Below are 22163 nucleotides of genomic sequence, written 5' to 3'. Positions count from 1 at the left end.
GTGCAGAAGTTTGGTATATTTTGCCTGTACACATAAAAATAAGCTCCCTTTGGTGGACCAGTCAATTTTATTTGTAAGACTATTGGGATAAGATGATTTTCCCCATGTGTAGATAGTGAGTAGTTTGAAGGGACACAAACTCCTGACTGGGGCTTCTCTGCATTACTATAAATATATCTAATAATTACCAGGAAGTCTTTGAATCAGATGATAAAACTTCATGAAAATAGGTCAGGGAAGGTTTTATGGATGCTATGGAAAAAAAGTAGATTCCTGAGTCTTGATAAAAAATGTTATCCAAACACTCTGTAATTTTATCCTATATAACTTTTTTTAAGCCATGGGCTTGCAGTCAAAAACTCCAAAAATACTGGCATGTTTGTAAAATATATTAAAAAACCCAGCTGTTTGTTAGAGAGTGGAAGTTTTTCATTTCAAAGTAACGTGAGAGGATTGGCAGTTTTTGTAGCTGCATACCTGTGCAGTGACCTAGAGGCATCTCTGAAGAGGTGGATTCTGTCTCTGGGTTTGTTCAGTGTCTGCCCTGTGCTGCAGTTACCAAGAAGGCCTGCAGTCAGGTCCCTTGATCCGCTGTAATACAGAAACTTTCTTCTGAGAAATAAAAATGAGATCTGACCTGAGATTTCAAACATTAAATGGAATTGGGTCCCATTCACCACACCTGGGACTGCAGCCAAGCTGGTAACCTACAAATGAGAATTTGGTGCCCGACTGCCGTTCTATCCAGCTGGCGAGTGTTTTTCTCTCCACAGTTTCTGTGTTTGAGTACAAGCTGCGATTTTGTTTCCTGCTTAAGTGTTGTCACTATCTAACCTCAGCAGTCTATTATACTTTGGTTAAAAGGGTTTCCTTCCTTTAAGTTGTTTTTAGTTTCTTCTTTCTGGAGTAGACCTGTAGAAGACACTGCTGTAAATAACTTCGGAGTTGAAAGTATAGCTTTTTTTTTTTAATCTCTGAGTTTCTTAAAGAAATACGTATTTAAACACAAAATAGATGGCAAGAGAGTTGGAAAAAGTTGCACATTTAAACATAACACCTCGTTAAAGTGCGCTTAACTGAAAGACTGCACTATGCCTTAGAAATAGGGAGTTGACTAAAGCGAGCAATTAGGCAGGTGCTTTCTGCAGAATTTGTGATATGTGTGTCGGTAAGAACGGGTGCCAGTTCCTCATCTTGGGCTCACCCCAGCGCAGTTGCTCTGTGTATATGTGGCGTTTGATTACTCTGTGGCCTTAACTTCTTTTTTGACTTATAGTTTGTCAACTTCTCTAAGCTGACAGTGGAAAAAGGCAATCAGGGAATCACATTTGCACTCCTCGTACCTATGTAAAAGATAAAAATCAGTTTTTATTTTGAAGGAAGTGTAACTGTTGCTTTCTGTTGAAGTCACAAGGCTTCTCTCCAACTTCATCTTTGCTTTGCACTTTAAACATAGGTTAATTTTATTTTTATTGTCCCTTCCTTTCTTTCAACTAGTAAAGATTAAAAAGGCATTTGGAACACCTTACAAGGAAAGTTCCCTATCAAGTTCCCTATCAACAAAATACTTGTTCAATGCATTATTGCAACTGCTTTCACTTTTGAAATAAAAAGTTAAGGGAAATTAGAAATATCTAAGTGTAAGCTGTGTAAAGCTTTTGTGTGATTAAAAAATTAAATTTTGTAAATTGCGTATATAACTGCTGCATGTCACTGACTTGGCTGTTTGGGAAAACTGGTTCACAATTATAAAAAAAAAACCCTGGAATTCATTGTTGAATTGTAATTCTGGTTTGCCATTGCCAGAGCGTTTAAGTAAAATGTGTGTATATAACTTCATGAATTGAGTCAAATATTTTCAATTTTCATTTATGGGGCCAGCATTTGTCCTCATTTTAAAATGAGGTCAGGAAGGTCCTATTTTAAAATGGCACTCTAGTCTAGAAGTAGGTTTTCAGTAACTCGGTAGCCTCTGCATATTTGTTTGTTAAAACAGTATTTTAGGGTTTCAAAAAATTTATAATCTACTATGTCTTGGGAGATAGAGTTGGGTTTTCTGGAATGGGAATACTGAAGATCATACAAGTGCTAAAATTTGCAAGGCTTCATCTTTCATGGTTAGATTTATAGGTAACTGACTCATTATATATAAAAGGAAGTTACATATCATTGTTTATTGGCTTTTCTACAAGTGAATTGTCCGATTACATGAAGATCTGGCCTTTGTGGGGGAGGAATGATGTGTTGGTCAGCTGTGCCTGGCTGCAATTACCAGGGGCTCACCTGGAGCCACTGCGAGAAGGGGTTTTTGGGCAGAGTGTGCAGAGCTGTTCAGATTTTAAGTTTCATTGTCTCTTGGGCTCCTTTGTAGCTGAGGGTTTTTTTTTGTTGATAGGTTGTTACTATACTCATTGGTTGTCCACCACGATGCTGTATGTGTCTGAAAAAGAAAAATGCAGACAGAAGAATTCAAATGAATATACATAAAACTAGCAGCAAAGCTTTTCTGTGTATAAGGAGGATAAAGAAAAACATACTGAACGGTTCCTCTCCATGCTAAACATACATAGGATTTATGGAAGTTACATAGGGATTTTGGAGTTTCAGCTATCATGTAGTACAACTGCACATGGCCCTTCTTAAAACCAAGCAAGTGGGAGAGCTGAGCTAAGGAAGAGGAGTGTGAAGCACTCCTTCCCTGGGCTGGCTGTGCCGTTACTGCTGGTGAGAGGAGTTGGGACCCAGATAAAGAATCACTCTTTCTGTTTTGTTGTTAGGTTCTTCCTTTTTTTAGAGGTTAGGTGCCATCCTTTAAGTAGAAGGAGTATCTTGCTTATAGCATGTTTTTTGATATGTTAAAATTCCCAGTGAAAAAACCACTTGTGATCTTTTATTCCCTTAGGAGTCTCAACAGTCCAGTTTTGGCACTGGAGAACAGAGTAAGTGTATTAAACTTCCTGTAATATTTTTAATGTTTTTGTTGTGATTCAGTATTCTTAGTATTTCGTAAGATATCATGCTTTTTGGAGAATGAGATTTTCCAGACTGGTCATAGGATGGAGTCTAAGTTAAGATTTTCTGTACTTTCTTAAGTTTTAACATATAAAACAATTGCTTGATTTTCTTTTGCAGTTTTTGTTGAGATCTAGAAAGTTATGACTGAGTTGCAAAGTTGTTACTGTCTTCTAGCGAGAAAGAAAAAGTATTTTTAATTTGTCAAATTTTCTAATTCTTGAAAAAATGCCTCCATTGATCTAACTGAAAATAGCTGAGTACTAAACAAAAACACCCTTTAAAAAACCCAACTCCCTCCTTTCAACAGAAAAAGCACATTGCAGTGTCACTTTTTGTTTTCACTTTGTCATTTTAAAATCAAGAGAGAGAACTGGTCAAGAACTCATGTAGTAATATGCTTAGTAATATCCTTGAATTTCTTGTTCCAGAATGCATTTTCAGATTTTAGACAAAAGCAACTTTTATTTCTCTTTAACTGTATCTTTGTTTTGAATATTACTAAATTAATAATTTAACACAGGTAACATACTAGGTAAAATTGAATTAGATTTGTGCTATTACCTTCCAAAAATCTTTCCACTCCCTCTTGAATTGATTAAACAGATTAAATAGTAAAAGAAGAATGGTTTATTCTTAGATATTCACAACCAGCTTAATCTAAACACCTGATACAGTAAGGAATTAAGGAAACAAATTAAAACTTAATTCCATAATGCTAAACCATAGACTTATGTTATAGGAGCAACTGATCTTTAGGTACGTAAAAGAAGAGGTAAGGTTAGTCAAAACACAGAACCAGTTTTTAACTCCTGTTTGAATTTTCTGGGAAACTTTTAACAGCCTCAGTTCTCGTTTCTGTTGAACTACGCTTAGCTATTTGCCAGAATTAAAGAAAAGGGAAGGAAAAAAAAAACAAACTGAAAAGCAGATTATATCAGTCTGTTTTCCTGTTGTAAGAATTGGCTTCTGAGTTTGATTTCTGGATCGAAAGATTGCTCATCTGCTAAAAAGCTGCGTAGGGATGCTGAAACAAGTCAGAGCTTGACGAACTGTGCTATATCCTGTATCCTGCATGTAGAAGGCAGTAGATTAACCTTGATAGAAGCAAAACATTTTTTCACACCATTTATAACAAATTAAGTATGTATTGGTTTAGACAGCAATGATTTAAATAATTTTCTAGATTTTCTTGATTAAATTATTTGCTGTATTTAGTATTTTGTTTCTGCATCCAGTCACTTCTTCAGTCTATGGGAGATTGTACCTCGCGTCAGCTAGTTACTACTTTCTCTTGTCTACTCAGCTGTTCTTGGTTTATCTAAGACTGTATACTTGTGGCAACTTTGGAGTGACTAATTTTGCTGGCTGAGTTTTCAACTGTGCATTTCTTTTTTCTTCTTCTAGAACGATATAATCCTTCATCAAAAACATCCAATGGTCATCAATCCAAATCGTAAGTGGCTGTTGAGAAAACATTTCACAAACAATAGTCACATTTTAAGAGATATGGAAAATAGCGATTTCTTTTACTAGAATGTGTCAGTTCTTGCACAGACACTTCAGCATACTTCTCCTTGACTGGCAGAAAAAGGGGATCATCTTTAAGCGGCCTTTTTCTGGGACAGTAGACCAAATATTGCACACCGGAGTGAGTAACAAACACCCTGTGCTGCCTTTCCGTTCCCCTGTTTTCTTGTCAGTTGTCAGGATAGGTGTGCAGGAGTTTGGACCTTGGAATCGGCTTGTGAACCAGAAAGGTATCAGCATATAAGAATGGGCAGGGTGGGACGGGACTTATCAAACGTGTGCATTGCAGAGCTGTCGGCTGGAAGCAGCTTGTAGCAGTTGCACAAATAGGCAGGATGGGGAACTGTTTTGTATTGGAGGAGACAGTAAACTATGTTTGGGATCTAGTTAAGTTTGTTCTGCTCAGTCTCTTAACTGACTGACAAACATTTCTATTAGTTATGCACACAGACCCAACATTTTACTTTGTCAATCATGCAACTAGAAGAAAAAATAAAAAGCAACTGGAATATTCTAGATGGCTGTAGTCCACCTTTCTCATACCGGAAAATCAATTATATGCCGTTAAAAGTTTGTTTCCAAATAAATATGTCCATGAAAATAAAGGTTTACCAGCTGATTGTTACATTTAATGAAAGTGGTTGTAGATTCTGAAAACTTGTTATTCTAAGTTAACGTTTGTTGTGATGCAATCACAAAATGAAGTCTAGTTCTGCATGTCTGTGCGTATGTTACAGTATTAGCAAGATTAAAAAGCACGTGACCTATGGGAGGGGAATAGAACGAAAACAAACCCCCCTCAATTATTACAGACTTACAGGCAGTTTCCCAAAAACATGTAGTTTAAGAAGATGCTTATATGCAGCCAGTTCAAGTGGTAGAAATAGAAGTTTATCATTTGGCTTTGCTTTTGTCATAGCAGTATAGACCACTAAGAAGGAACTGTGCTATTTCCAAAGCTGGGGAATGTGAGAACATCTAAGAACAAGAGGTAGCATCGGACATGTGTTGAACTGGGATGCATAGGAAGAAAGTTGAGATGATGTTTACTGTGACTATACAGTTTTAAATAATTGTAAAAATAAAGTGATTGTGATCTGGTCACTAAACTTAAAAAAGGAGATAAATGCATCTTTTGTAAAAGGATAGCAGTGAAAAATATTTCAGGAACTAGATCCTAGAGGTTGGTGTTTCTTTTCAGATCATCAGTAGAACAGCTATACTGTGAAACTCGGAAGTATTAGACTTCTAATACTTTTTCATTTTCTTTCTCCAGATGTGAATCGAACCAGACAGAGTAAGATGTTTTATTTTTGTAATCAAAGGTGGTTTTCAATAAGCACTGAGGCCCTGTACACTGCTATATGTTTTCAGTGTGTTCACATATTTTCAGTACTGTGAAATAGTGTGTGTATGTATGACTACCATAAATAATTATGGCTTTGAATAATAATAAAATAATTATGGCTTAGAACAGTTGCACTGTTGCCACAAGACAGGAAGCAGCCACTAGTGTTAGCTTTCTTGGTTCTATTTAAAACAGTATTCTTGGCTATTGTGTATGTGAGTTTGAACATACACAAGTTAGCTCCTCCCGCATTAGTAAATTGTGTCAAATTCCCTTTCTAAATTTAACAGAATGTACTAAGGAGTCAAAGTACTAGAATCCTTATTCTTCTCTAAAGAATGACTTAACTCTCCATTCTTAAACATTAAGTGTTAGAATGGTATCTTGTGGATTTCACCCACGCAGCCTGCTTCGTAGTATAAACAATAGCATGTTGAAATATAGAAGAATGCTTTGAAAGTAATTAAAGTACGTGGAAAAACTTGTCTCACTTTCTCCCTTTTACTTAGTATGTTGAAAGATGACTTAAAACTTAGCAGTAGCGAAGACAGCGATGGAGAGCAGGTATGTTCATTAAATCAGAGTTTCAGAAAAGCACAGCGAATGCATTCACAGTTCAGTACTTCAGCAGTGTTCAATATTCCAACAGCAAACTGAACAGCTTAAGAGGAGATTTATGATTAAGAAACAAAAATAAAATGGAATGTTTTTAGACAACCTCAGGTATTCCTAAAGGTAAACTTGGGGAAAATTGTCTGTTTTGTGAAAACAGTACACTTTTATCTAGAAAATCTTGTTTTACTGATTTCAGATGGGCTTTCTCTGAACATAAAATGGCAATAGTGTACTTTAAAACATATGTAATGGCCTGCCATTTAAAGATAGAACCCTTCATGTTCTGCCACTCCGGCTAAAGAGTACACGGCATGAACATCTCTGCGCCTTAATAGCTTGGGACTGTGTTTGGGATGATAGGGATACTGTATCTGTAATTGAGAGTATAGCAGCACCTTTATTTTTATCAAGAAGTCTGTTTTTTTCATCTTTGTCAATATTAACTTTGTGCAGCTTCTGCCAGAAATGGCATTTAGCATGCTAAATTAAAAATACCTGTAGGGTCTGTGCTACCCAGCAGTAAACCACACTCATCTTTTGTTTCTTTTCTTCCTGTTCCCAGTTCTAGTACTTGATTTTCTTCGTGTGGAAAACTTTGAGATAGTACATTTAGTTGCTTAACCCCTAGGACGCTGGGCATCTCAGGAATAGCACTGTAAAATGTAGAATCATCTGATTCAAAAAGGTGGAAACATGGTATTAGTGAGTGGTGGAAATAGAAACTCTTAGAACTGTGGTCAGAATATATAGGACTCTGAGATAATAGATTTGTGTTGAAAACTTGGAGAAAATAAGTCTGTTTTTCCTTCTGTATAAGGAAAATGCAGACAAATTTAAACTGCTGTGAGTACTGAATTAAGATGCTATTCAGGCTAAATAATTTAAAAAATTAAAAGGCTCTAAATTGATGCTTTGCAACTTAATTGTATATACAATCCTAAAGTAACTTCTAGAAGCTTCATGCTCTTTTTCTTAATTGCAGGACTGCGATAAGACAGTGCCAAGGAGCACACCTGGAAGGTAGGCATTCCTTTTTTAGATTGCGGCATAGAAAGTAGAATGGTGATATTCAGCCCAGTCAGCACTCTTGACTTGATCTCATTTCTAACATTCATGTTTGTCTTTTGTCTTGTGTTAAAGCAAAAGGTGACTACAATTTAATCAGTGATTAAATAGCATATATCCTGCAAATTATACTAACCACTTTGGGAAGGGGGGAAAGACAAAGGCTGTTGTTTGTTTCCAGGGTGAGCTGTGTTCAGTTATGTTGAATTTTCTAGTAAATGTTAATTAAAATATTACATTTTATTCTTTATAATGAAAGGACTTCTAGGATATATTTGTGCCTTGGGTAGTATTTGTTTATTTTTCCTCATTTTTGTTTTCAGTAATTCTGAACCTTCACAACATAACAGTGAAGGAGCAGATAATTCAAGGGATGACTCGAGCAGCCATAGTGGATCTGAAAGCAGTTCGGGATCTGACTCTGAAAGTGAAAGCAGTTCCAGTGATAGTGAAGCTAATGAACCATCACAGAGTGCGTCCCCCGAGGTAGGATTTGACATGTATTTGGGCTGTCTTCATTAGCTTGGCATTAATCCTGACTTTTAAAAGCAGAAAAAAATTAATAAATTCTCAAACTGGTTAAAAAAAAAAAAAGACTTACAAACCTGGGATCACTTTCAAGATGGAATATTCTTTTGCTGAAGTACCTGTAATTGGATATGGTAACAATTCTTTATATAGGCACACATTTGATGTTTGACTTTGAAGTGATTTTTACCACTAGTTATCTATTGGAGTGCAGAAATTAGATACAGTAACAGTAGCTTAAAAAACTGTGGGCTTTTATTCTGGAAAGCTATGACAGCAAGTATTGCCTGTTCATAGCAGCTGCCCCAGACGAAGGAAAAATGGGAGCTGTTATTTGTTACCTATATTCGTCAATCTATATTTCATTCATTATTTATCTCAGGTTTTTTGGTGTACCTCTTGCTTTGGCATGCAGCATAGTACAGCTGTGCCGTGGAAAAGGTGGAAGAAATGTGAGATGTTTTATCTAATGCTGTTTTTTAATTTGTTTTTAGCCAGAGCCACCACCAACAAACAAGTGGCAACTGGATAACTGGTTGAACAAAGTTAATTCACATAAAGTGTCACCAGCTTCTTCCGTGGACAGCAATATCCCATCTTCCCAAGGCTACAAAAAAGAGGGACGGGATCAGGGGACAGGGAGTGGGTACACTGATCAAAGTGGATCCAAGGATTCGATTTCTTCTACACCGGGGCGAGATTCCAAACCCACCCAAAAGGGCTCGGAGAGCAGTCGCGGCAGACAGAAATCACCTGCCCAGAGTGACAGCTCAACACAGAGGAGGACTGTAGGTAAAAAGCAGCCCAAGAAAGCAGAAAAGACATCCGTTGAAGAGCCCAGAGGAGGTCTTAAAATAGAAAGTGAAACCCCAGTAGACATGGCAACAAATATACCTTCAAACAGGCATAAGGCAGCCACAAAAGGCTCCAGAAAACCCAATATAAAGAAAGAGCCCAAATCTTCCCCTCGGCCTACCACAGAGAAAAAGAAATACAAGGCTTCAAGCAAATCTGCCCAGAAATCCAGGGAATTCATAGAAACAGATACCTCATCCTCTGATTCAGATGAAAATGAGAGCTTGCCTCCTTCATCACAAACACCCAAATACTCTGAGAGCAATAGGACTCCTGTTAAATCTTCCATGGAGGAGGATGACAGCTTTTTTCGGCAAAGAATGTTCTCTCCTATGGAAGAGAAAGAGCTTCTTTCACCACTCAGTGATCCTGATGAAAGGTACCCACTTATTGTGAAGATTGACCTGAGCCTCTTATCAAGAATACCAGGGAAGCCTTACAAGGATGCTGACGCACCCAAAGTGGAAAAGAAAAACGTGCCAGAGAAGCACGCGAGAGAATCCCAGAAGCAGCCATCTGACAAAAGTTCTACAAAAGGCAAAAGGAAACATAAGCAGGTGATAAGTTTGTAGACAGAGATTTACCTGTTATCTCAGCCCCTTAGTGGATTGCTACTGGTGTCAAGCATGTAGCCCAGCGACCCAGATCATACCTAGATGTAATGACTCTGAACAATTTAGGAGATGACTTTGGCTATTTTGTGTAGAACACATTGATCATCCCTGTGCTGTCATAGTAGAGACTATTGGGATTTTCTTTCGGAGTGAAGAGGGGAAGGGAGAAGGTTGCACCTGTAGGAGTGTTCTCACTGTAGCTAGAGCTCATGGAGGTAGCGCAGCTTCTGTACCTCTGAGCACTGCATTCTGCCCTCTCATGCCTCCACTTGATCTGGCACCAGCCCCCGTTGCACTGCAGGCCAGCTCAGGCAGCTGATCCAATGGAAAATGCACCTGGCCACAAAAAAAAAAGGCAGTTTTCAGCTGGGTCAGCTCCTTGAACCAGTGAATCATGCAATTGCATGTTGCCAGGATGAGGGATGGGGCAGAAATGGGCCTGGGGCATGGCAGCGGCAGAAACCATAATCTCAGGGGTGCTGCTTTACTGGGAGCAGAGGGATCTTTCCGTAACGATATTTAATCTTTTTCAAAAAAGCATTTCATCTTTTCAACTATAAACAAAAAGCAGGAATTTTGATCTGTAAAATGGACAGGAATCAATGGGGGAGCTGAATAGAAGTAATACTCTTCGAGGGGGGAATGGTAAGAAGTAGTTGGTGGTATAATTTTAAACTGCTTTTAGAAACCTCAGACAGTCTGTATAAAGAGCAAACCTGTGACTGGTTTGCTCTTTATGGATGGACTCAGTGATCCAATGAGTTTTCATAAATTTCTGGTTTCCATGAAGTTAGGACTGTGAAGCCCTGGTTCAGGGATTCAAAAATTGCCATGCTACTCTGGATTTCATTCTGAAAATTTCATTTTGACAGGGATTTGGCAGTGGTTGTAAGACTTCGTTGACATGTGGAATCAAAGGATTCTATGATATCATCCAGAGAGTCATTTGACTCTCCAGAGGAGAGAGAGAATTTCAGTTAAACCAGTTTTCCTACTGAGCAACCTAAGTAAACTTGTCACTTATTGAAATTAGTGTCGTCTAGGAGACTTGATATGTAACTGCAAACAGGGGTTTCTCCTGTACTGTTCTGAACTAAGATTTCTGTTTTCTCTGGATAAGGAAATTAAGTGAGAAAGTATAAGCCAGTGACTAATTATTTTTTGCAAGTGTTACTGTATAATTCCTAACGTTCGTGGGAATGCACTCACATGTTCCAGTGGCTCTGAATACACTGACTTCTATTTCTTTGACCAGTTATGCCTTTCAGTCCACATTTGGAGTTCTAACATTAAAGACCTGTGCTCTTACATCTAAACCAGAAAGTTTTGGTAAGATCAATTAAATTGAGGCTTTATCCCAGCAAATAGCCTGGTTGTTAATTGGTTTGAATCCTCAGATTACGCTGATGCTTACTGGTGCATACCAGAAAAGATGCAAGTCTGAGGCAACTAAAGAAAAACCTACCCTTTCCCCCCACCTCTCGAGTTTTAGGATTGTGAGTGCTCTGTATGCAACTGTCACCACTTGATTTCTACACGTTATTTGCTCATGTGCTTCCTTGATCGTAAGGCTCAGGGTTGCAGCATCGGTGTAACAAAAATGAAACCTTTTGGGTTTGAATCTGGGTTATGTTACCAGATGACTTATTCTGTGAAGCTCTATTTTCCATTTTAATCACTGTATTGATACTTCCAGTGCTTGCTGAAGACAGTTTAGAAATTTACCTTCAAGACCCTTTGACTTTGGGATTAAATTTATATAAAAATCTCTGAGATTACTTTAATAGACTTCAAGACTTCTACCTTTTTCTGGCATTCATAAGACACCTCTGTGAGGCTCCACATGAAAACTGTCTCCTGATCTCTTATTGAAGCCTTTGGCAGATTTTTCTGTTATTTCATGGTGATAATATGTTTGTGCTAAAATGAGCAATGTAGCTGCTACGTCTTTTATGCAGTTTGGTAATTTAGAAGCCAGACTTTGTTTTTCATTATGTTCCAATACCAGGGTCTGGTCAAATACTTGATACAGATTAGATGCTTTAGGGAATGTTTTTGTGGTCTGTAGGTGTCTTATTCTGTATACTGCAAAACGCCTGCTAAATGAAGTCTCTTAATCTGAAACATTGCCACTCTCAGTGAAGCTGTAAATGTGGATGTTTGCCTGGATGTATTTCTTGTTTGCTTTATTCAGAATGAGGATGAAAACAGAGCCAGTGAAAGCAAGAAAACAAAACTGGAAGAAAAAGCTCCATCAGGACACAAGACTTCTAGCAGTAGGGAGTGAGTATCTTGGCTATGTTTTCAATGGCGCCTGTCTTCCCCCCTCTTCTCCTCTCCCTCCCCCGCCCCCCAACAAGGCGTCTCTTCATTATTAATCAATGAGTAAAATTTCATTGCTTCAGACAGATTTACTTCAGAGTTTCTACTAGTAATTGGTGGAAATTAATTTCCATAACCAAAAACATTGGCCAAGGACCAATTGGCCAATTGTTTTACTTAACAGAAGTAAGGTAAACCCTCATGTGAAGGGTTGGTGTGTTACGGAATATATGCTTCCTGGTTTTTCTCTAATATACAGTGGGGTTTTGTTTTGTGTTAGAAATTAGCTGTGCATCTAGCTTTTTGATCTTGCAAAATCTGTGCTTTTAAATTAATCCAATCTGGTAATTCTCTGTTTAGCAAGTTCGTAAACTGCGAATAAATTACTTAACTGGCATTGTCTTGGAAGCTGATGGCGTTGAGATTTGGATCCATGGATTTAGCCTCATATTTGCTTGCTAGATTAGCTGAAGAAAAGCGTGAGTGACACAAAAGCAAAATAATACAGAATTAGCAAATCAGTAACATTGTTTAATACAAGATTTTACTTGTATGTTATTTCTGTGCTTTTATTTGATTTATTTCTTGGTCAGTGTTAATCCACAGGAAAGAGTAAGGTTTTTTCCACTGCCTTTTAAAACTCTGCTATTTCAGATCAAGCAACTAAAAACTGGTATAATTATGTCATGGAAAATATTTCTGTATAGTGAGTAATTGCCAAATTACAAATGTGTGAGAAGCTGCAGCACATCAGATGCTAGAAATCTTGTTTGCCCATTCTGAATTAAGCAGTGTTTTACTATTTGTTAGGCAACAGATGTAGAACAAATGGATGCATTTCTATCTTGATTATGCTTTTTTACCTATTATTTCTGATATTTGCTTGATTGCCAGTGCAGTTATCTGAAGGACACTCAATTAAATGAAACTATATGATTTTATAAAAATCATGTGTAGAAATAATTACTGTGGGGAGCCAAGAATAGTCAACAGTAGCCCCCAGCAGCCAAGGTACGAGTGTACTGAAAGGCTACGCTGATAAAGCTTTCCAGTTTCCTGGGTTCCAGAGAACATTTATTTGGACCATCTTTTTTCTGAGCTGTTAGGCTGACTAGTGTGCAACAGACAGGCTGGCGCTAACATTGGCATTAATTTCTTACATTGTAAGTGTTAAGGGTGTTTTTTTAAGAACTGTTGTAGGGATGTGGTTTTATGGTTAGAACTTGTCTACTGTGTTTTCAGGTCAGAACAAATAAAATGGTGAAAACGAGTTCAATCGGGCTTCATAGAAGCCTAGTCACCGAGATGATTATTCTCTTTCTTTTGCTCCATATCTGGTTTGCTAGGTCTAACAACAAAAATGTTTGTTTTTTTAAAAAAAAAAAAAAGTTGTTTCTTCATTTAAAATAAAAAAAAAAAAAGTTTTGTGATGTTGGTTTTTCTGGGTTTTTTGTTTGGTTGGTTTTAGTTTTTAAGAAAAGAAACCCAAAACCTGAATCCGTTCATTTTGTCCAGGTCTTCAAAGCCAAGTGCTGTTAAAGAGAAGGATTTACTGCCGTCTCCTGCTGCCCCAGTCCTGCAGAAAGATTCCAAGCAAGAACATGGGTCCCGGAAGAGGACGGTCAGTCAGTCGTCATCCTTGAAGTCCAGCAGCAACCTTAGCAAGGAGAGTAGCAGTGGCAGTAAAAGCAGCTCATCTTCTAAACAAAAGAAGACAGAGGGGAAGGGTTCTAGCAGTGCTAAAGAATCCAAGGTAAAGGGCTTATTCTGTAAATGCCTTAAGCCTGTTTCTTTGCTTTGCGGTTTGACATGCAGTGTGATCTAAACAATAATTTGCAGTTCAAGTTAAAATGTAATTAGTTTTAGATATGCATTGTTTCATGTCGCAGTGCTTAAGTACCTTGGAAGTCTATAAATTAGAAAATGACTTGGGAGACATCATGGAATACTAATGCTTATTCCTGCCAAATTCTTACGTTAATTAGTGAAATGTGTTTAGTCATCTTCTGATTACTGATGCTGCTAATTTATTGTTTAATTTGTTAATAAGAAATATCACTAGAAAGCTGTTTACACAACAGTAAATGGAACAGTAAGGTTACTCTTGTCTCATCGGAGCAGATACAGATCTTGCCCTGATTTTTTTAAGGAGGGCAGGAGCTCGGTCCACGCTCCATGATAGGATGCGAAGCTATAGCTCTCATTTTATAACATTGTGGGACCCCAGAAAGATTATTTTAACTCGAGCTCAGGAATGTACAGCGCTGTCCGTGGTTGGAGTGGAGAAAACATGGTTAAAAAGATGTTGCAGAAAATGGTTTTTAAGAGATTTAGGTTAGGAAGATGTTTAGATGGTGGAATTTAAAAATAAGATGATGATATTCTTAGGTCACTAAATTGTAATGTGCTTTTTCATCAATATATAAATATGTATTACTGGACAGAAATTAGCCTGTGAGGACATCTGAGAGTGTATTGTTGAATACCTGTGATGAGCAGTTTCTGTTGTATAGCCAGTTGTTGAGCATAGTATGTTTAACTGGGAGGGGTTTCACCTTTGTCTTTGCGATTCCAACGTGTGCTGCAGGTACTGGTGCGGCTGTCTCCAGGCACTCTGCAGCAAAGCCCCAAAGCCTCCGACAAGTTGTGGAAACTCCGGTAGTTTAAGCAACTGTTAAACCTCAGTAGTGGGATTTGCAGTCTCTGAAAAGCTTAGAAGCAAAGTCTAAAAATGCTCAGGAAGGATAATTGATTTAGGGAGGAGTAAAGCAGCAAATAGACATTAGCAATGGCAGAAAGTAACTTAGTCATGAGGGTGGAGTTAATGAATATCTGAACTGGGAGACATGCTGTATTACTTCAGGTGCCAATACCATGAGATTTTAGAAGCCTGGCAGGGTTGTGTGTATTGGTGGCTGCGTAAGACATCTCCAGGAACTGCAGATAGTGAATTGACCTTACAGGCTGAGGCTTTGCCCTTTCTTTATTCGTCAGCGTAGGAATGTCCCTAAGCCAATTGTTAATTTGTGAGATGTTTATCGTTTTATACTTCAGATATGCTTAGTCATGCCTTTCTTAAGGTAGTATACATCTTCCTGCATAGCACTGCATGTTTTGTTATTGTTTCTACTTTACAGTGGTAGATAGCACATTGCTGTGCAAATCTGGTGCCTTGCAATTCCAGGATCCTTCTGGTTAGCAATAATCTGATAAATGTAGGTTATGAAATATATTATATAGATAGCCTTTGGTCATGATAAATCAAGAGAATGGAAAACACACATGAAGCTGGGGAGTTGTTTTATACTGTTTAGCTACTAAAAACAGATTCACTTCCAGTTCACAGAATGTTTCTAATGTCCGGTCTTTAGCCTGAAGTGTCATGTTGAGCCATGTATAATTTAGGGGGGCAAGGACAGTGTGTTGTGAAGACAGCTAACTTTTCTCCCTGAAGATGATGCTTACCCTTCTGAATTTTTTTTTTTCCCAAGGCAAAGACATTCAGCAGAGTGTATTGTTGATAGAAATGAGAAATTGTGAAAATATTCATCATCTGTTTGTTAGAGTGGAAAAAGAGGACTTGGAGACAGTGACATGGGAGATTCAGGGAGGGATTTACTGGACCCAGGTGTGTCTAGAAAGCCTCAGCTGCATTCTTTCCTGTAATGGAGATCTCCTGGTGTATTAGAGTGAGGAGCTTGATTATAGCCTCTGTGTCTACCTGTGTGCCAGCATTAGGTGAAAGCCTCATGGAAGCTGTGTTGCTGTCTATGGTGAACGGCAGCTAAAGCAGGTGCAAAACTGACCTTATTGCATATAATGTGTGAAGTCATGGGAGAAATTTATACAACAAATGCTTTTCTTGAAGGCAGAACTGTTCTTTAAATTTATTATTTGGCAACAATTTTCCTTTCAGGAAAAGATTCTGAACAATTCATCAAACTGCCCTCCTGCGTCTGCTCAGTCTACGGAAGGTTCAAAGTCAAGAAGAGCAAAACTCGTTTTTGATGATAGGTAAGAACAGCAAAAGGTGCCTTTCCCTTTGTGGGGATGTGAATCTCAGATCATAGCCAGCTCCCCATGGAGAAGAGTCCTCGTTCTGCTTCACGAAGGGTGTTAAGTCAAACTCACACGCTGGAGAGCTGTGCATTTGTTCCTGCAGCGATGTGCTTGTCTGGCTGCTCCCTGTGCCATTTACTTGGCAGACAGCACAGTTCTTGAGAAGGAACCGTAGCCTGCCCTGTACATTCCTGCCGAGCTTAAAAGGACCACACAGTAGACTTAAATAGCTCAGGGTTGTTCTGTTTTTAAATGCTGATGGGTCCTTTTCACCTTACCAGGACACTGCTGCTACCTGTCTGCCTGTTCTCTTCTCAACAGAGTTTGCTTCCTCTAGAGTCAGGAGTTGTGGTCATCGATAGTAGAGAGGAGCCTTCATCTTTGAAACTCCAGATCCACAACAGCGGGATTGGGATTTAATCCTGTGGGGTCAAAGAAAATATCTTGAAAAGAAAGCAAAACAAATATTTTACCGTCTTGTGCAGACTTTAGGTTTCACTTGTACTAATTCAAATCTCAGCACAATGCTTTCTCTTAAAGCATTTTTCTTTGTTGTTCTTTAAATTTGCTTTACAGATAAAATTATGTTTATACCAAATATAAAAGTAACTTCCTTAGTTACTTTTAAGTTAAGGTTAAGAACTCTTTGGAAGTGGGCAAGCTAGCTGGTCGGTGGTTTTTTTTTCCTGATAGTTATTCCTTAAAGGAAAAAAAAAAGGAAAAAAGTTAAGTGAATTTGATAATTAGATTACACTATCAACCATTTAGGACAAAATAGTTTGCAGGGATTTTGTAATTATTCCAAGACAAAACAGGGCCAAGAAATTGAGATAAGATCAAACTTCAAAAAAAAAAAAAAAATCTGAACGTGTATTGAAGTGTAGGAAGACACAATGAGAGCACCCTCCAAGGAACAGTATTGTGCTTTGGAATGGCATCATGTTATAACATTATGGTTATGATTGGGACATTTTAGGATTTCTTGGGCCTAGAACTGATTGAACTGATTTTGTAGGTATATAATCTTTTTAATATTAACTGTTGCTTTCTAATGACATCAATTTCCTGTAAGTGGACTGTTAAAAATGTTGATTTCAAATATCTTTAATTCTTAGACAAGTAAGATAGGATGGATGGGAGAGTTTATTTCAAACTTTAATCAACTCATAGGTAGTAAGTTAATATATTGAAATGTATAATTACACTTTCACGATTTTCTTCTGCTAATCTAGTTGGAAAGTCATTTGGCATTGATTGTCTTGGATGGCTAAGCAAAAGCAATAACCAAGAATGCATCTTGGTTATTTTGTATTATTACCATTATTTAAAAATATTTCACGCCTTCAGTAATACCAGTCCTGGAGGCGCTGGATTAATTTGTCCTCAAATTTTGTGGGTTTTTTCCCTTCCCCTGCCCCTGTTGTTGGTCAAGTGTTTGGTTTGCTTGACTATCAAATGCAGTAAATTTAACCAAATCGTGTACTTATCAACTTGCCTGAAATACTGTTTTGAATTACCTGAAACTAGAGAACTAACTTTAAACTATTTTTAACAATTTTATCATACCGTAACTAATCATACTAGTTAACTATTCTAACAACTTTTTAAGCAGTTTTATCATAGTGTAGCTCCTGTAACTTGAGTTAGACAGAAAAAATACGAAATTTGGCAACATTGAGAAACTTCAGTCGTAAAAGGAAGTGCAATATGGGTGGGGCTGAGTCCGTAAATTTGTGTCCTCTGTTGCAGGACTTACTCAGCTGATCATTATTTACAAGAAGCAAAGAAGTTAAAACATAATGCAGATGCATTGGTAAGTCAGTCTCCAATACTTATCCAGTGTTTGCACATTATACTGGGGTTTGTTTACTGCTTTTGCCATTTCACTGCCCTTCTGTACTGGAGCTTTCTTGTACTTCCTCTCTGTTTTTTTGTCCTTAAAAGTTTTTTCCAATCTCCTCAGTCTGACAGGTTTGAGAAGGCTGTGTACTACCTAGATGCTGTAGTGTCATTCATTGAGTGTGGGAATGCATTGGAGAAAAATGCTCAGGAATCCAAGTCCCCGTTCCCTATGTATTCAGAAACTGTGGAATTAATCAAGTAAGCATTGCAAAGCATATACAAAAGTCAAGTGGGTGGGAAAGAGGTCTGGAAATCAGCGCTTCTAGATTTACTAAAGTTTTGCCACCAACTTTTGAGATCTCTTATCATTCTCCAGTAAAACTGGATCACTTACCAGTTCGTTCCAGTTGCTGAGGCTTAAAGTGTCTTCATGAAGGTTGAGATGCTTTCTGCTGAGGCTCTTGAAGTCTCTCTGCAACGCGTAACACATGAGAAGCAAAATTATTCCAATTACTACCTGATCAGCATTTTGTTTAGGGTCTGAGAGAGGTTCCTGAAATGCTGAAGACAGTTGAAAGTAGAAATTCATAAGAACGTCAGTGTTTTGTGATTGATAAATGGTACTGTAATCTTTATCTTGTTGTTTAGTTGATGTCTTTGTTTGTAGATACACTATGAAACTGAAGAATTACTTGGCACCAGATGCTACGGCTGCAGATAAAAGGCTAGCAGTGCTTTGGTATGTGTATTCTGAACTTAATACAATGCACTGATTAATTTCAAATGTTTTATCTGCATGAAGTGCTGTATTACACTGAGTTGTCAGGTGTTCTGAACTGAATATATGAATTTGGCTGTACATAAAGATTAATGCTGTATATCTGATTACTGTAAATTGGGGCAGAAGGGGATGTTGACAACAAGGGCCAAGTCTTTGAAACATTAAGGAGTAACAGCAGAAAGGATGGGGGTCCTTTCTATGTACTCACCCAGTGATAAGTCAAAATTTGGACTGGCTGTAAAGAATTGTCACTAGCTTCCCAGATTAAAGAAATGGCTGCAGCAGGTGTAGAGGTCCAGAACCAATTGGTGTCAGGTGGAAAAGAAGGGGGAGGCCATGGCAGAATGCATTAGACTCAGTATGTCCTGACATGAGTGAAAAATAAATGAAACCCTTGTCTAGGAAGTAACTTAGTGTTGTCTCCTAAGCTCAGAACTGGAAACTTACTGTATCAGCAAGATCACTGAAAATTGTAGTTTCAGCTTAAGGCACACAGAGCTGTTTTTATTTCCTTGAGAATTTGAAGGTGGTTATGGATTTTTTTGGTTGAGTTACAACCTGAGAGCTGGCTTGTAAGAGTTGGCAGAGAAAACTTTAAAAACACAGCTACTAGATTTTTGAAATTCACTGAGTTGTGATAAACTCGACTTTAACTGTAAATGTTTTGTTGTTCTGTCTTTGGTCAGTCTTCGGTGTCAATCTCTGCTATATCTGAGGCTTTTCAAACTGAAAAAGGAAAGTGCATTGAAATATTCTAAAACTCTGACTGAACATCTGAAGGTAATTGCATATGTATTTTCTTAGAATATTAAAACCTAAGCAAATTAAAGCTCTACATCACTTAAAATTCCTGAATCCAATTTTCAGATATGTGAACTTGGAATATACCCTATTTAGAACTGGATCTTGAAAGTATATTAAAGTTGAGTAGTTTAAAGCTGGGAAGAGACAGCATGGCTGTCATAACCCTACTGGTCCTAGCATGATAGCTCTCCATTAATAATTTGATGTAGCTTTTGCCTTCTTTAATAAATTTAGTGGGCTTCAAGGAGAATTTAAAAATGTTTTTCTTGCTGCAGATAGAACAAGCTGAAACTTCACTTTCATGTTTAAGCTTAAGGGAATTCAGGATCTGGGGGTGTATTACATGGGCTGCAGCTTTTCAGCCTTTGCAAAAGCTGGCATGAGAGCCAACTTCTAATTCAAAACCAAATTGGTCTTTCTGAATTTTTGTTGTTTGCAGTGGGCTGTTTGATATTTGTTTTTGATAATTCCCCTCTCCTTCACACCCCCCCACCCACCCCACACCCACACACCCCACCACCATCCCCCCCAGTGAATTTATCTAAATTCCGGTGCAACTGATTAAAAGTGCTGTCAGGGAAAGGAGATGGAGAGATGTCCTTTGAATGAATTTATTTGAATCAAGATGTTGCAGATGGGAAAAACAGTTATGATACTTCTGTAATGTTACTCAGTCCTTAATCTAGACTGAGATTTTCAAAGGAACACTTGGGGGTATGTAGCTGGTGTCATTGGGTTTCTCTGAAACTTCCAGCTATCAACACTGACAGGAAACAGGCTTGTCACATGCCTGACTTCTCAGATTTTTTGAAACATCTTAAATTGTTCAATGCCAATAATAACAGATTTCTTCCCGTTAATGGGCTGAAAAACCCAAAATGTTCTCATAAGAGGCAATGCGATCTAATGGTTCGAAAAGAGGACTACTCCAATCCTATATATATGTTTAGTGGCCTTCTTTGTGCTGCTAGAATAATCTCTTAATCTGTGTCTTAGTCATCAGTAAAAAAAGGATATTTTCCCAAATTTGAATTTACTTTGATATTATTCAGAATGTTGGTTATTGCTTAAAAGAAAAACTAAGAAAATTCATTTCTTCAAAAATAACCAATTAAATAACCAGATAAAGTATAAACATAAATCAGGTGACAAATTTATTTTTCCCCAAACAGAATTCCTATAATAATTCTCAAGCACCGTCACCTGGTATGGGAAGGTAAGTAGTAAAAGCTGTTACATGTATTTCTCAACTTCTAGGTAGTTTTCTACATAAACTGTGTACCTGGGATGCTCGAAGAGTAGCTTTTCACTCTTTAAATTGTTGGGGTGATTGTTCTAAGGGTATAGATTTTGATTCGGTTGTTTGTGTAATTATTCTGATAAAAGGTTTGGAAGACTGCTGCTTGTGATAGTGCTCTGCAGAGAGTTTGTAAGGCAACTCCTTGTTGCAAAAAAGAGGGTCAGTGTGTCACTAACACACAAGTCACTTATCTCAGTGAGTTTTGTTGTTTTATTTAATGCTTTTTCCCTCAAAACAATAGCTTTATTAATGCTGCAAGCACAGACGGCTACAAGTACTTTCAGGGTTGTCTGTTCCCTAGTATAGCAATTTACTTACATACTTTAAAACCTAACAATGGACCTTTGATAGATTACTCTGTGAGTTTTAGGAGGGCATTTCACTTTTGCGTCGTGTTATCTGAAAGGGTAATATGGCAGTATAGTTACCACGTAGTTGTAATGTTTTCACTATTATTCTTTAAGGTTCAATTTATTTAAACAATGAATTCAAGATTTTATTGAATTGAAAGGTGATGAGGTTTGGTGATTAGGTTTTGGCTGTGAAGCTAAAACATAAGAGTTGGAGGATCCTCAGCAGTTGCTACTAGCTCATGCATTTCATTTGTTGTAGGGCAAATCCTGACTTCTTGATGAGTAAGGTGGGAGTCCTTTAGCATCTCAGACCCCGAGATGTGGGAAGAGAGGTCTTAGAGAGTATTAATCTTGCAGCATGATATGACCGAAGTACCTATATTTGCATTTTACAATGTAATATTTTCCTTTGGATAAGCAGCAAGCCTGTCGGTATGCCGTCTCCAGTCTCTCCAAAGCTGTCTCCAGGGAATTCAGGAAATTACTCTTCCGGGGCAGCCAACCCTTCAGGGAGTGGGTCTTCAGTGACGATCCCCCAGAGGATCCATCAGATGGCAGCCAGCTACGTCCAAGTAACGTCCAACTTCCTCTATGCCACTGAGATATGGGACCAAGCCGAACAGCTGTCTAAAGAACAGAAAGGTAAGGGCTGGCACAGGTGGATTATAACATCAAGTGTACCAGAGTGTGCTGAAATGCTCAGAGGCTTTGAATTTTGGAGTTGCAGTTAATGGTGCACAGGATGCTTAACCAGGTCCTCTGCAAAAGTAAGATGGAAAGTTAGACCTTCGATTACAGTGATAGCCCGGGCTGGTTGTCTTGTTTGTCAAGGTGGTGTTGGAGATGTAATGTTTCCTACCAGCTATGTGTTTAAAAAAAAAAAAATCTTGGCTGCATTTCCTGTAGAATGTTAGGTGTAGGAAGAGGAACTTGGTACATTTCCATTTCTGAAATTCTTAAGTGAAATATGCATTTGAGGGGGAAAGCCGAGGAAGTTTTACAGTAGTTTAACCATACTTTTAATTCTTCTTATCAACCAGTCTTCTGTAAAAGAGTAAAGAAATTGATTAGAAAGGACCTTTTTCCTTTATTTTTTTCTTCCGTCATTCAGCCATCTTTCTTTTCTTCTATCTGT

The 22163-nt window shown here is 37.9% G+C and overlaps 1 protein-coding gene across 1 annotated transcript in view; it reads left to right on the top strand.

The window, feature by feature from the left end:
• AFF4 (AF4/FMR2 family, member 4) overlaps positions 1 to 22163 on the top strand; it is a 30027-nt gene that overhangs the window by 7129 nt on the left and 735 nt on the right. The window contains exons 5-19 of the mRNA XM_009576988.1: positions 2903 to 2939; positions 4420 to 4468; positions 6400 to 6454; positions 7488 to 7525; positions 7894 to 8056; positions 8593 to 9510; positions 11762 to 11850; positions 13405 to 13642; positions 15806 to 15903; positions 17698 to 17761; positions 17912 to 18048; positions 18458 to 18529; positions 19258 to 19351; positions 20548 to 20591; positions 21450 to 21670. Of these exons, the coding sequence (XP_009575283.1) occupies positions 2903 to 2939; positions 4420 to 4468; positions 6400 to 6454; positions 7488 to 7525; positions 7894 to 8056; positions 8593 to 9510; positions 11762 to 11850; positions 13405 to 13642; positions 15806 to 15903; positions 17698 to 17761; positions 17912 to 18048; positions 18458 to 18529; positions 19258 to 19351; positions 20548 to 20591; positions 21450 to 21670 (2317 nt within the window). The remainder of the gene's footprint in view (positions 1 to 2902; positions 2940 to 4419; positions 4469 to 6399; positions 6455 to 7487; positions 7526 to 7893; positions 8057 to 8592; positions 9511 to 11761; positions 11851 to 13404; positions 13643 to 15805; positions 15904 to 17697; positions 17762 to 17911; positions 18049 to 18457; positions 18530 to 19257; positions 19352 to 20547; positions 20592 to 21449; positions 21671 to 22163) is intronic.

Source organism: Fulmarus glacialis, unplaced genomic scaffold (genome assembly GCF_000690835.1).
Source record: "Fulmarus glacialis isolate BGI_N327 unplaced genomic scaffold, ASM69083v1 scaffold9014, whole genome shotgun sequence".
Lineage (NCBI taxonomy): Eukaryota > Metazoa > Chordata > Aves > Procellariiformes > Procellariidae > Fulmarus > Fulmarus glacialis.
This window is presented reverse-complemented; position numbering and strand designations above follow the sequence as displayed.